This window comes from Sinocyclocheilus grahami, unplaced genomic scaffold, assembly GCF_001515645.1.
Source record: "Sinocyclocheilus grahami isolate Dianchi unplaced genomic scaffold, SAMN03320097.WGS_v1.1 scaffold131.1, whole genome shotgun sequence".
Taxonomy (NCBI): domain Eukaryota; kingdom Metazoa; phylum Chordata; class Actinopteri; order Cypriniformes; family Cyprinidae; genus Sinocyclocheilus; species Sinocyclocheilus grahami.
The window spans coordinates 1,128,908-1,144,208 of record NW_015505310.1 but is presented as its reverse complement, the minus strand read 5'-3'; the positions used below and the strand labels follow the sequence as shown (position 1 = coordinate 1,144,208).

The following is a 15,301-nucleotide window of genomic DNA, read 5'->3' as shown; positions in this document are numbered from 1 at the left end:
AAATCATTCTCAATAGACATAACAATAAGAGATCTGTTCACAATATAGATAGAAGCATTCACAATAGAGATAAAAAGGGTCCGTTTAGATTTCATGTAAAGTTTTTCAAATCTAGATATATTTATATAGCTGTTTGGTTTTGAAGTGATGAACTGATCAAGACCTAATCGTTGCTGACATTTGCTTGTTCCTGACAGTGCACATAAACCAAGTGGGATCAGCTTCATAAAACCAAGACAGAGCTATCTCTTGAAATGTTTAGTACTCAGAAATGTTGACTGGTTTATTTGTAGCTGCCCTCAGCTGTGCCTTGTGTGAAATAGCATAAGGCCTGTGAACAGTGAGGGGTTCTACATCCTCAGCAAGTTTGTTCTCTGCTCAGTGGTCAAGTGGAAGACTTGATAGAGGAGGGCTGGTATATTTCCGTATGGCCTCAGAATAGCGGAACTGCCGTAGGATGACCTCGTTGATCTTAATTATGGACTAATTCTGAGCTCTCCCTAAAGATGCCTAAATTTAAATCGAAAGTTGATTTGTTTACAATTTGTTTTGTAGAACTATGAATTATGCGACCGCTATTGTGTTTTATGTCATGATTTTGGATGTTAGAGGGATAGTCCACCCAAAAATTAAAATCCTGTCATTTTTTTTCTCACCCGTGTGGCCTTCAAAACCTGTATGACCTTTATTGTTCTATGGAACATTAAATATATATTGAAGGATGTTGGTAAACAAACAGTTTCAGTTTCCAATGACTTCCATTATATAAACAAAAAAATACAATGGGAAGTCATTGGGAACCAAAACTGTTTAGTTACCAGCATTCTTCAAAATATCTTTTTTTTAGTGGTCTACTGAAGATCAAAATGCATACAGGTTTGGACTGAAACAAAGGTGAATCAATAATGACATGATTTTCATTTTTGGGTGGACTATCCCTTTAATGTATTCAGTGCTGTCTGTCTTTGAAGGTTCTTAGTGCTGCAACAAAACATTTTATAGGCTTTTCCCAGAAAAGTAGATAGGAAAGTTAAGGAGAAAAGGCAAATGGGAACGGGTCAGATTCAAACCTGTTTTTCCATGAGCAAAACAGCTCTTATAATGTACAGTGCTACCCACTGTGCCATGGCTTCAACAGAAGAGAACTTTCTGTAGGTGATATTGTGTTTTGCCATTTCCAGAGGAACAGTTCAGGCTCAGAGAACCCCAGCGATGTGTTCCGCTTCTTAGTTGAGGAGCGCGTGCAGTGCTGTCAGACACAGAACGTGCGCTACTCACAGCGAGTGGACTACTTTATGCAGCTTCCTGTACCCTTGGAGGCTGCCAGCAACAGAGGTAATGCCTTCTACAACTGAGTTAAACATTGCTCCTGCACTACAACATTTTATTTTAGGTCTTTTCAATGCATCTAATGTGCTGGTTGACCTAATGGTGTTTTAATTGCTTATGGTTTTGTCGTTTGTACAGAGGAGTTAATAGCATATGAGAGTAAGCGGAAGGAAGCTGAGGAGAACATGCGGCCCCCTCCAGAGCCGGTGAGAGCCCGAATCCCCTTCACTGCCTGTCTGCAAGCCTTCACTGAGCCTGAGAATGTTCCAGACTTCTGGAGCTCTGCACTGCAAGCCAAGTCGGCCGGCGTGAAGTAAGCAAGGTTCTGGTTTGAGACCTTCGAAGGACTTGAAACACATTCTCCAAAATTTAGAAGAATATCATGGCGTTTACATCTACAATAAAAAAAATTGGCATTTAATTATAAAATATCTTTATGAAATATCTTTTTGTTATTTTTACAATATTTTTGTTAATATATATTTGAACACACTGCTGTTCAAAAGTTTGGGAACTGTAAGATTTTTTATGTTTTTTTAAAGAAGTTTCTTATGCTCATCAAGGCTATATTTATTTGATCAAAAATACAGAATAAATGGTCACACTTTATTTTAAGGTGTAATTCTCACTATTAACAAACCATTAACTACAACTTTTGCCTCAATAAACTCTTTTTGCTGCGTATTAGTAGTTAGTAAGGTAGTTGTTAAGTTTAGGTATTGGGTAGGATTAGGGATGTAGAATATAGTCATGCACAATATGTGTTTTATAAATGCTAATAAACAGCCAATATGTTAATATTAGGCATGCTAATAAGCAACTAGTTAATAATAAGAATTGGTCCCTATACTAAAGTGTTACCAAAAAAACAGTAATATTGTGAAATATTAATGCCATTAAAAAAAATTTACTTTACGTTTTGTAATGTACTTTAAAATATTATATATTCCTGACGCAAAGCTGAATTTTTTATCAGCCATTACTCTAGTCTTCAGTGTCACATGATCCTTCAGAAGTCATTTTAATATGCTGATTTATTAACAATGTAGGAACTTTTGAATGGCAGTGTATATATATATATATATATATTAGTGCTGATATATAAACAAAAAAATACAATGGGAAGTCATTGGGAACCAAAACTGTTTAGTTACCAGCATTCTTCAAAATATCTTTTTTTTAGTGGTCTACTGAAGATCAAAATGCATACAGGTTTGGACTGAAACAAAGGTGAATCAATAATGACATGATTTTCATTTTTGGGTGGACTATCCCTTTAATGTATTCAGTGCTGTCTGTCTTTGAAGGTTCTTAGTGCTGCAACAAAACATTTTATAGGCTTTTCCCAGAAAAGTAGATAGGAAAGTTAAGGAGAAAAGGCAAATGGGAACGGGTCAGATTCAAACCTGTTTTTCCATGAGCAAAACAGCTCTTATAATGTACAGTGCTACCCACTGTGCCATGGCTTCAACAGAAGAGAACTTTCTGTAGGTGATATTGTGTTTTGCCATTTCCAGAGGAACAGTTCAGGCTCAGAGAACCCCAGCGATGTGTTCCGCTTCTTAGTTGAGGAGCGCGTGCAGTGCTGTCAGACACAGAACGTGCGCTACTCACAGCGAGTGGACTACTTTATGCAGCTTCCTGTACCCTTGGAGGCTGCCAGCAACAGAGGTAATGCCTTCTACAACTGAGTTAAACATTGCTCCTGCACTACAACATTTTATTTTAGGTCTTTTCAATGCATCTAATGTGCTGGTTGACCTAATGGTGTTTTAATTGCTTATGGTTTTGTCGTTTGTACAGAGGAGTTAATAGCATATGAGAGTAAGCGGAAGGAAGCTGAGGAGAACATGCGGCCCCCTCCAGAGCCGGTGAGAGCCCGAATCCCCTTCACTGCCTGTCTGCAAGCCTTCACTGAGCCTGAGAATGTTCCAGACTTCTGGAGCTCTGCACTGCAAGCCAAGTCGGCCGGCGTGAAGTAAGCAAGGTTCTGGTTTGAGACCTTCGAAGGACTTGAAACACATTCTCCAAAATTTAGAAGAATATCATGGCGTTTACATCTACAATAAAAAAAATTGGCATTTAATTATAAAATATCTTTATGAAATATCTTTTTGTTATTTTTACAATATTTTTGTTAATATATATTTGAACACACTGCTGTTCAAAAGTTTGGGAACTGTAAGATTTTTTATGTTTTTTTAAAGAAGTTTCTTATGCTCATCAAGGCTATATTTATTTGATCAAAAATACAGAATAAATGGTCACACTTTATTTTAAGGTGTAATTCTCACTATTAACAAACCATTAACTACAACTTTTGCCTCAATAAACTCTTTTTGCTGCGTATTAGTAGTTAGTAAGGTAGTTGTTAAGTTTAGGTATTGGGTAGGATTAGGGATGTAGAATATAGTCATGCACAATATGTGTTTTATAAATGCTAATAAACAGCCAATATGTTAATATTAGGCATGCTAATAAGCAACTAGTTAATAATAAGAATTGGTCCCTATACTAAAGTGTTACCAAAAAAACAGTAATATTGTGAAATATTAATGCCATTAAAAAAAATTTACTTTACGTTTTGTAATGTACTTTAAAATATTATATATTCCTGACGCAAAGCTGAATTTTTTATCAGCCATTACTCTAGTCTTCAGTGTCACATGATCCTTCAGAAGTCATTTTAATATGCTGATTTATTAACAATGTAGGAACTTTTGAATGGCAGTGTATATATATATATATATATATTAGTGCTGATATATATATTAGTGCTGTTTAGTGCTGTCAAATGATTAATCGCGATTAATCACATCCAAAATAAAAGTTTTTGTTTACATAATATATGTGTGTATACTGTGTATATTTATTATGTATTTATAAATACAAACACATGCATGTATATATTTAAGAAAAATATGTTATGTGTATGTATTAAATATATTTATATTTATATAAAATATAAGAATATAAATGTATATACATACATGTAAATATTTTCAAAATATATACTGTATGTGTGTGTATTTATATATACATAATAAATATACACAGTACACATACATATATTATGTAAACAAAAACTTTCGCAATGAATCATTTGACAGCACTAATACATATATATATATATATATATATATATATATATATATATATATATATACAGTATATACCCTGCAAAAATGGGGTAAGCAAAATAATCTTTTCTGTTTGAAATAAGATTATTTTGCTTACCCCATTGGCAGATTATTTTGCTTGTTCTAAGCAAAAACTAAATTAATTTTGACACGTTTTTTTCTGAAAACAAGACAGTAATTTTTACCTGTCTAGAAAATCCTTCTTGATTTAAGAATGTTTAGATATTTTGGCTGAAAACAAGACTTCTAAGTAAGTAGTAAATCTAAGTAAGAAAAGCATTTTTTGCAGTGTGTGTGTGTGTGTGTATATATATACACCCCCTGTAAATCCCAATATATGTATAAATGCAGGCTCTAAGAGATTATATCTTTCTCTCTCCTCAGGACTTCTCGTTTCGCATCCTTCCCAGAGTACATGGTTGTGCAAATAAAGAAGTTCACATTTGGGCTTGATTGGGTGCCCAAAAAGTTAGGTGTGTAATTTTAAGTGCTTTTAGTTTGACGTTGTATATTTGATTTCAAATTGTTGTAAATAAATTAACACATTGTTGACAAAAGCATGCAATGCATGTAAAAAATGTTGGATTATCCTATTTTTCCTATTGAAAGGATTTTTGATTCTCTGTACCTCCTGCTCCCGTCAAAGCAGATTTATTGATATGTCATGTTCTTGTTTGTCATCTGTAGCTGCCTATCACATGCTCTCTTGTGCAATTCTGACCATCACATGTCATGCATGTTGAGCAATGCATCAAGATTGCTTGCCTCAAAAGACTATCAGTTTGCAAGGTGTTGTGTTTGCTCAGCACACTAGAGCTTTTCCCTTGTCCAGCAGAGGGTACTCTAGCACTGTGTTTTTACATGAGACATTTTTGGAACCTGTGGTCAGCAAAATGTTGGCAAGGTTTTTGGAAACAAATAATGCCCAGAATCTGTTCCGAGAGTCTCTTCTGAATGTATCAATGAACAGTAAATTTTTTTTATAATATATAAAATTGCCTTCAAAATCTTTTTTTTTTATGTGCTACAGATGTTTCTGTAGATGTACCTGATTTCCTGGACTTGAATCGCCTCCGGGCCACAGGGCTACAGGCTGGAGAAGAGGAGCTGCCTGACCTTACACCTCCTATTGTCATTCCTGAAGACACCAGAGGTGAGAACCTTTAGACTACCTTTCAAAAGTTTGAGTCAATAAGATTTTTATTTTTTTTTGATAGAAATTAATTTATTCAGGAAGAATTAATAAAATGGATCAATGGATTCAAATAAATTCTTTCTATTCATCACTCTTCAGAATCCTGAAAAAGTGTATCATGGTTTCTATAAAAATAAGCAGCACAACTATTTTCAACGTTGATAATACCAAAAAATGTTTCTTGAGCTCCAAGCGGCATATTAGAATGCTTTCTGAAGGATCATGTGACACTGAAGACTTAAAAGATTTGCCATAACAAGAATAAATTACATCTTAAGTATATTACAACTGAAAACAATTATTTGAAATTTTTATCATATTTCACATTATAACTGTTTTTACTCTTTTACTAGTTTCTAATTTTGATAAAATAAATGCAGTCTTGGTGAACATAAGAAAAGTCTTTAAAAAAACAACAAAATCTTATAATCAGTGTTGTATGTTCCCTTTCGTGGAACTTTATAGTAATGTCCCTTGGCAGCCTAGGCTTCTGGCCGTAGGGAGTAATGTCACTGACAGCCGTCTAAGTCCAGGACAGGGGCAACTCCCATAGCGGTATGGTGTAGTTGGAACTTAGTTGCTCGCTATGGTTCTGGCTTGCACTCCCCTCAGCATGGCGGCGTGGGTATACCGTTCCCCATAACGACCCCTAGAGGACGCAGTTCGAAGTTCCACGAAAAGGAACGTCTCCTGTTACTTATGTAACCATGGTTCCCTGAGGGGAACGAGACACTGCGTCCTCTAGTTTTTGTGCCATGCTGCGGACACAAGCTTCAGACAAAGAAGTTACCACAATATTTATTAAGGTGATTCTCAGCTGATATGCTTTAGGCCTCATGGGAAATCAAATGGCAAATCAACACAGTATCACAACTGTTTATAAAACAAAAGTCCTTAAATTCAAATATTGAATATGAAAAAAAAAATTATATTACTATATGAAGTGTATAGTCCCAACAGTATTCAAAATTGGCATGGTTTGGTGAGATTCACATGCTGCGATTCTCTGATTGGATTGGAATTTTATTTACAGCATCATGGGTAATTTAATTTTTCACCACGATTTCTGCTGTTAAAGGGGTCATATGACATTGCTAAAAAGAACATTATTTTGTGTATACGAGACACTGCGTCCTCTAGCTTTTGTGCCATGCTGCGGACACAAGCTTCAGACAAAGAAGTTACCCTACCGGAGCCTATTTTGTACTAGTTGCGACGGTAGTGACGTCATGGCTGTCGCCGGCCAAACAAGTTGGTGTTTTTTCAATGTAGGCTTCAGACACGGGTCACGACGAGGCGTTCCCCATAGCGACCCCTAGAGGACACAGTGTCTCATTCCCCTCAGGGAACCATGGTTACATAAGTAACCCGAGACGTTTTTTGCCATTGTTTAAAATTGTTGAAATATTATGTAGTGAAATATAATGAAAACAGCCAGCTTGAAATTGTAAACTGCCCATTTTATTGTAAAATTGCCCATCAAATTGTAAAACGCCTTGCTTTGTACTGACTAAGTCTTATTTTTGTATTCAGACAGTACAACAAACAACTCTTTGGAATGTAAGTACCACTTAGATTGCAAATGTGCACAATTACAAAATGCATGCACTACAAAATTACTTATTCGATGAACAGTATTAGAAGTCTTGTAAAATGGTCAGTTCTTTTTCTTGAAGATTTTAAATGCTCTGTGTATTTATTGTTAGTTAAGGGCTGCTGATGTTGATTTGAAGCCACTATTCTCTTTACCTGTTCCTCAGCTCCAGAAATAGATGAATCATCCGTGATGCAGCTGGCAGAGATGGGTTTCCCTCTGGAAGCCTGTCGGAAGGCAGTGTATTACACTGGGAATATGGGGGCAGAGATGGCCTTTAACTGGATAATAGCACACATGGAAGAGCCAGGTAGGGCCTCGTATCTTGACTGAACTGACACGTTTTGAACAAAGGCATATCCCCTGTGTCCTTCCCTTATTTTATATAAAAGCATTACTTAAAATAGTAATAGTAGTAATGGTTATGTTATATGTAATATTTAAAAATATATTATGTGAAACTATAAAATGTTCCATATACAAGTAGCAAATTATATACATTTGTTATGGCCTAAAACGTGCAGCTAAGATGGTATTAAACATCTTATTTGTTCTAATGGCTCTGGTCACATAGTCTAGTAATCAATGGGAAGACACTCAAGTGTCTGCCATTTTAGCTCCACTGGCTAAAAGGTTGTAGCCATTTTGTTTGAAGTGAAGTGCGAGGGAAAGTTTAATTGAGCAGAAGACTCTGTCACCTAATTACATGCTTCCTCGAAAGGAACACTTTCATTGTAGACATTTTAGACTTTTAACTCAGATGAACTTACTGTCATTTGCATATTAGCCATCCAATTGGCATTATTTCAAAAACTCAAGCACGGTTTCACAACAATATTTATTAAGGTGATTCTCAGCTGATATGCTTTAGGCCTCATGGGAAATCAAATGGCAAATCAACACAGTATCACAACTGTTTATAAAACAAAAGTCCTTAAATTCAAATATTGAATATGAAAAAAAAAATTATATTACTATATGAAGTGTATAGTCCCAACAGTATTCAAAATTGGCATGGTTTGGTGAGATTCACATGCTGCGATTCTCTGATTGGATTGGAATTTTATTTACAGCATCATGGGTAATTTAATTTTTCACCACGATTTCTGCTGTTAAAGGGGTCATATGACATTGCTAAAAAGAACATTATTTTGTGTATTTGGTGTAATGCAATGTGTTTATGTGGTTTAAGGTTTAAAAAACACATTATTTTCCACATACTGTACATTAGTTTTGCACCTCTATGCCCCGCCTTTACAAAGCTCATCGGTCTGAAAAGCAAGGTGTACGCTGATTGGCCAGCTATCCAGTGCGTTGTGATTGGCTGAATACCTCAAGCGTGTGATTGAAATGTTACGCCCCTTACCATACTGTGATGCAGTGTCCCGGCCGGAGCGAAGAGACAAAAACATTAAAACCCATTATGAACGAGGCATTTGTTGCATCCAGTGGGGACATAATTACTGATTATAATGACTTATACTGTCTCTTTACGCGTTGCATTGCGTATCGCGCTGCGTAAACATAAAACCATGACTGCATTTGTGATCAGAGAAACGACAAACAACAAGCGCTACTCTACACATCATCAGTGGCAAATTCTTTAAATATGAAAACATACTTACAGGCTGTGAGTCAGAACAGCCGGCATTGTAGGCTACTCTCCCAGGATCAGGAAACAGTCCACCGTAAAATGTGCTGCACACATCTGAATATTTAGGTTGAAGTGTTCTGGAACAGTGTTGTAAATACAACTTAACCACTGATTTCTAGTTGTGTCCTCTTTCGGAAGGCCAAACAAAGTAGTTTCGCTTTCACAACGAAACACACAGCATCTTCACGACATGGTGGCGGCCGCGGCAACAATACTACAGCAAGAATCAAAGCTTCTTTCTTTGCGTGAACATTTGGGCGGTGTTATGCAAATCTTCCCACACATTGACGTAGACTTGTAGGGGCGTGTTTCAATGAGGCGTTTTAGGATGGTGCAGCGGGTGCAATGATATTACGCAGTGCCTGAAAATAGGCTAACTTCCGTCAACATAACCAATGTGATCACCTGCTTGCACAGGGAGTGTGCTGGGGACTATTTTCAGGCACTGCGTAACATCATTGCGCCTGCTGCACCCATAGTACGTCAGCAAAGTTCCTTGATTATTACGCCGGAATGAGAGTATAGTTCCTAGACATATCGGCCTAGAAAATTGCAACTTTTAATTTTCCGTCAGTCTTAGTACACGATGTAACTACAGAAGAGTCAAATTTTAAATAGGAAAAATATAAAAAACTCTTTAGTCATTTTTGAGCAAGATGCTAACGGTCTAATCAGACTCAGTGATCTATGCTAAGCTGCAGCTAAAAGTGCTACCGCCAGACCCGGAGATCGGCTGAATGGATTCGAAAACGGTAAAACTCAACTGTTTAACTCTAGGCGAGTTGGAAAATGAGCGTGGAGTGTTCCTTTAAAGCAAACAGATATTTTAACTGTCATTTATGCAGAGGCGGACAAAGTACTCAACTCCATTACTTGAGTGAAAGTACAGATACTGCTGGTCAAATATTACTCCATTACAAGTAAAAGTTGTAAAGACAGATTTTTACTTAAGTAAAAGTACAGAAGTACTTGCTTTTAAAAGTACTTGAGTACCAAAAATAAATTTCCTTTTTTTATGTCAATGCACTGTTTTATTGTTGTACGTAATACTTGCAATACTTCTGAAGCAACTTACAGTACATTACACCTACTGAATACACTGACTAGCTTGTAGTATCTTTGGAATAAAGAGCTTTTAGAATGTTAAAAACCTATGGGGGAAAAAATTAACACCCCTACCCACCCCCACAAAAGCAGGATGGTAGTGATCTCACAGCTCTGGACACATCTATGTGAACAGAGTGGACAGTGAAATTGCTGTAAATACAGACTGATAAGAAAGAAAAAAAAATCAAACATGCTTTAAAACCCAGCAACACAACTGTAGCTGTACAACAGCTACACTGCTTTAACAAAAAATCAAAACAGCAAGACTTATTTGACATCAAAACAAACATTTTAAATGCTGTCTAATCGCTCTTGCGGTACTTTGATGTCACACACAGAACTTTCAAAGCTGCTTACGACTTTCTACTTCGAGGATCTTGATAGAAATGTAGTGGAGTGAAAAGTACAATATTTGTCTTTCAAATGTAGTGAAGTTAAATTCATAAGTTCCCAGAAAAAATAATACTCAAGTAAAGTACAGATACTCAAAAAGTGTACTTAAGTACAATACTCAAGTAAATGTACTTAGTTACTGTCTGCCTCTGCGTTTATGTTGCATTCAAGATAAATAAGCCACAGAAATCGGGTGTGCTTCGTGAGGCTCATTATCTGGGTTTCAGCCACAGGGGAATATTTTATGTTTGGAGCATGTCACTTAGCTAGGCTATAAGGTAAATGCATGTGACGTAAAGAGTTGTGTATTTTCAGTGATGGGGAAAGATTCATGCCAAAGTAATTAATCCAAATGCAATTTAGATCTAAGGTGCTCTATATTATTAGACTCAGAATGTTCTAGTTGAGTAGATTCAAGTCTACACAAGGTGGTATTTCAAGTCTCTTGCTAGTCACCATTGTTTATCATTGTGCTTCTGGCTAGTAAACACCGTCCTCACACTTGAGCATCACCTGTGAGCTGGGAATTCTGTTCTCCTCACTTTCCTGCCCCAGTTAAGCATCCACCTGAGATCACGAACAGAATCAGACATACACACATGCAGAGTCTTAAGCGCTCCAAACCCCATTAGCTTTGCATCTCCTAGACTCGTGTGGCTTACGTCTGCTCCACAGCTACAGCTGGGCCTGTTCCTATATAGATGCTACTGACAGTGGTTATTAATATAGTGTGCAATATACAGAGATTTTTTTAGTCTTACCTTAATTATTTAGTACTGTGTACTGTGAGATGATATATGGCTAGTCTAAGGAAAGCAGAAATCTTAACTTTTTATATTAAAAAGTTAAAATAGTTTGATCTGCTCTGCCTTATATAATTTCAGTTTTTTTAAATTAATAAACAGACAATTCATATTTATTTATTTGTTTGGTCATTTATTTATTGCAACAATGTAAAAATCGTTACTGTCACTTTTAATCAATTTAATGCATGGTTGCCGAATAAAAAAAAAAAATTGCAAATTGAAAAAGGAATTAGTCAAGGCAAAAATGGGTAATAGATATTAAAAAAGAAACTTGAGAGATACATTTCTCTTTGATTAGATATTTACACAACACAATAACTTTTAATTTGAAAATGTATTCATAATGTTTATATATATATATATATATATATATATATATTATACATATTATGTATTTTTATTAGTTTATATCAATAATACATATTTCAATACAGTCTCAGGACTGCACATCTGTACATAACTTCTCAACACTGTTCATCTTTAAATAGCACATTTGCACAGTCAAATTCTGCCTATATATTTTATTGCTACATTGTTTATTATTTAATTTTTTTTGTCTATTCTCTTTATTATTACTGTATTATTAGTTAGATTTTTTTCATTATATTTATGTCTATTATATGTATGTCTGCACTATGTCTACTTTCTGTACTGGAAGCTCCTGTCACCAAGTCAGGACAAATTCCTTGTGTGTGTAAAGACACTTGGCAGTAAAGCTCTTTCTGATTCTGATATTTAATTTAATATTTAATTATTAATTACATTTCTATTTAATTTGTATACTTATTTCATATATAGTAGTAGGGTGACCATACGGGCCATTTTTACGGGACACGTAAAATCCTTGCCAGGATTTCTATATTGCCTAAAATATCCAGGTTTTGGCTGTTTGCACTGTGCAGATTTATCATTGTATGACATTCGGGAGAGCATGGCAGACGGCTCCTTATGCTTTCGAATCCCTCTTGCTGTACTTTGGTGTCATACAATGATTGGTCTGCGCAGCGACACTTCAAGTCGAACGAATGAACAAACAAACACACCTAACGTGCTCGTATTTGCATCGCTTTGATCATTCTCTGTCCCATATAAATGGCACGTATGGCCATCCTATATAGTAGCCATTTTTTAAGGTAAGGAACCTATTTTGTGATTATATATCAAGTCATATATCATGTTGTTAGGCATGGTGCACAGGATGGCCTTCAATACTTAATTGGAATGTTTGTTCGTTTAGGACTGAGGCTGGTCAGTTTGTAGTTGCTAACGGTCAAACATGGTGGTGTCATACAGTGTGTGTGTGTGTGTGTGTGTGTGACACAGCATTTGATCTTGAACATTAAAGGATTAGTTGCAGACTACAGGGAATGGATTACATGGCTCGTGTTCATTTGAATTTCCAGTTTATCTGTGTAATCTCAATAGAGCAGTGAGTGTGATATTTTCATCCTCTGCACATTTGGTGAATAAATCTACACATGTAATAATGCTATATATGTGTGACAGACAACTTAACTCTTCCGTCTCTTCTGAAACCAACTGTAGATTTTGCCGAGCCTCTGGCAGTTCCCACTTACATGGAACCAGACCTGCCCAGCCCCAGCCTCCCTTCTACCAGTGCACTGGACAACCAGCCTCCAGAAGAGAGCATCTCCATCCTCACCTCCATGGGCTTCCCAAGACATCACACAATCCAGGCTCTCAAAGCCACAGTGAGTGTGCTGCCTCATCTGCTTCATGTACAGTGGCCCGAAAAGAATTTGGACGCCTAAAAATATATGAATGTCATACACCTGTGATTACACTTCTAGGACACCTGCATGAACTTCAGTGGATCTGGCTCCATACATCCACTAAAAATTACCTTGAGACTAGTTGCACTAAAAGTTCAAATGTTATTTGTTTGCGGATGGCACTTTTTTCATGCATTTCATACAGTGTCCAAAAGTGTCTGGGTACTTTTTAGGGCCACTGTATGTAGGATATTCATGTTTTGAACTGTTACTTGCTGCAAATTGTTTGATTTCATTCTTAGGCAGGAGTACACAGTCATGGCCAAACAAGGGCTCATGGTAGCGTTCACCTTTTCTTCTCCGAACAATCGATTTTCTAGATGTCCCAAACAGTCGTAAGGTAGCTTCATCAGAGAAAGTAACTTTGCACCAGTCTTCTGCTGTACAATCCTTGTACTTCCAGCAGAATTTCAGTCTGTCCTTTACGTTTTTCTTGGAGAGATGTGGCTTCTTTGTTGCTCTTCTTGACACCAGGCCGTTGTCCAAAAGTCTTGACCTCACTGCGCGTGCAGATGCACTCACACCAACCTGCTGCCATTCCTAAGCAAGCTCTGCACCGCTGGTGACACGATTCCGTAGCTGACTCCTCAGGAGGAGATGATCCTGGCACTTGCTGGGCACTCTGGGACGTCCTAAAGACTGCTTCACTGCAGTCGAACCTCTCTCCTTGAAGCTTTTGATGATCCGGTAAATGGTTAGCAATTTCCTTGCATGTGAGGCCATTTTGATGCACCACAATGATGGCTGCACGTGTTTCTTTGGAGGTAACCATTGCTAACAAGAACACAATGATTGGAAGCGCTTCTTCCCTCCCATTTATAGCAATCAGTCTGCTCTTACAATCTAATTAGTATGACGGTGATTAACCTGACTAGTACTCATTCACACGTTCACATGTGCTGCTGATATGATTAGTCAATTAATGTTAGCTGGTCATTTTGTGTCAGGATCAAAAAACAGTGAATTTTTTTTTTTGTGAAAAGTAAATTTTTTGGCCAATGAAGCTTTTAGCAATTATTTAAAATGCATCTCATCACTCTACACAATAATCTAGAAACAATGTGAATGAACACCACAACAGCTTAAGCAGCAAACTTTGCAAAACACAAAATGTATGTCACTGCCAAAACTTTTGGCCATGACTGTAGAGTAATAGCTGCTGAAAATTTAGCATTGCCATCACAGGAATAAATTACATTTTAAAATATAGCCTATTAAAAGTTATTTTTAAATATTACTCAAATAAATGCAACAAGTGAACACAAGACTTCTTTCATACAAAACATCTTAAAAAGTGCATTATTGTACTTGAGCTGCTCCATAATTTCCTCTTTAATATTTTGAATTTTTAGTTTTCAGTAACTCCTATATTTAGTGTAACCTCTCAGATCTTCTTGTCAAATATTTAAACATTATTCCTTCATAGTAGGACCTGCTTCTTCTTGGATATTTCTTTTTGTGTTTTAGACATTGTGATTGTGTTTTTCAAGTCTGTGATATGTGTGTATGTGTGTGTAAAAATAGCCTCTCAAGCAGCCAATAATAGCGCAGTAACAAGTGGACGTCTTTAACCTATGTCGTTCACATTTGTCCAGAAAAGGATGAGGGCGTCAGGACTTATTTGCTTTCAGTGCTGGCATTTGTAGTGAATCACGGTGCTATTTCAGATTAGTGCCTATGCCTAAATGAGTCTTTTGACCATGCTAGAATGACCTCAGTTAAATCAAGGACTTTCGACTTGTCCGAGCAATTTAAAAATGGCTCTTTGCCTGAGGATATAATTTTGGTGTTCTGTGTTTTCTTGTGAAATTAAAGCTTGCCATGTTTTTGTCCAGTTAGGTTGTTAGTTACCTACACATTATTGGTCTGTGAATTTAGCTGTTCTCAAGTGATGAGAGTATTTTGTTACAATGAATAAACAATGAGTTACAATACCATGAGGTCACATTTTGTCTGTATTCTACTTCTTGTCTGACTACAGAACAACAACTTGGAGCGAGCGCTTGACTGGATATTCACACACCCAGACTGTGAGGACGAGAGTGAAGCTATGTCAGACACGGCAGACACAGAGCCGAACGATAACAGCTTCTCAAACGCCAATGCCCACAGCGACTCCTCGCTGTCTCCAGATCAGGACCTGTCCAGCCCCCGTGTCAGAGACGGACCCGGGCGTAAGTGCTTACCGAATACTGAGTTCAACAAACAGTGGTCAACACATACTGAGGATTACACTGTCTGCATACATTGCTGGTTTGATATTTCATTGCTGATGTTGTTTTTCTTTTTC

General features: G+C 36.8%; 1 protein-coding gene across 1 annotated transcript in view; it reads left to right on the top strand.

Annotated features, from left to right (window-relative positions):
* Nucleotides 1-15,301, top strand: part of usp13 (ubiquitin specific peptidase 13) — a 46,034-nt gene that overhangs the window by 15,209 nt on the left and 15,524 nt on the right. The window contains exons 12-19 of the mRNA XM_016279571.1: nucleotides 1,182-1,335; nucleotides 1,468-1,642; nucleotides 4,854-4,942; nucleotides 5,500-5,622; nucleotides 7,198-7,224; nucleotides 7,425-7,568; nucleotides 12,764-12,930; nucleotides 14,993-15,185. Coding sequence (XP_016135057.1) covers nucleotides 1,182-1,335; nucleotides 1,468-1,642; nucleotides 4,854-4,942; nucleotides 5,500-5,622; nucleotides 7,198-7,224; nucleotides 7,425-7,568; nucleotides 12,764-12,930; nucleotides 14,993-15,185 — 1,072 coding nt within the window. The remainder of the gene's footprint in view (nucleotides 1-1,181; nucleotides 1,336-1,467; nucleotides 1,643-4,853; nucleotides 4,943-5,499; nucleotides 5,623-7,197; nucleotides 7,225-7,424; nucleotides 7,569-12,763; nucleotides 12,931-14,992; nucleotides 15,186-15,301) is intronic.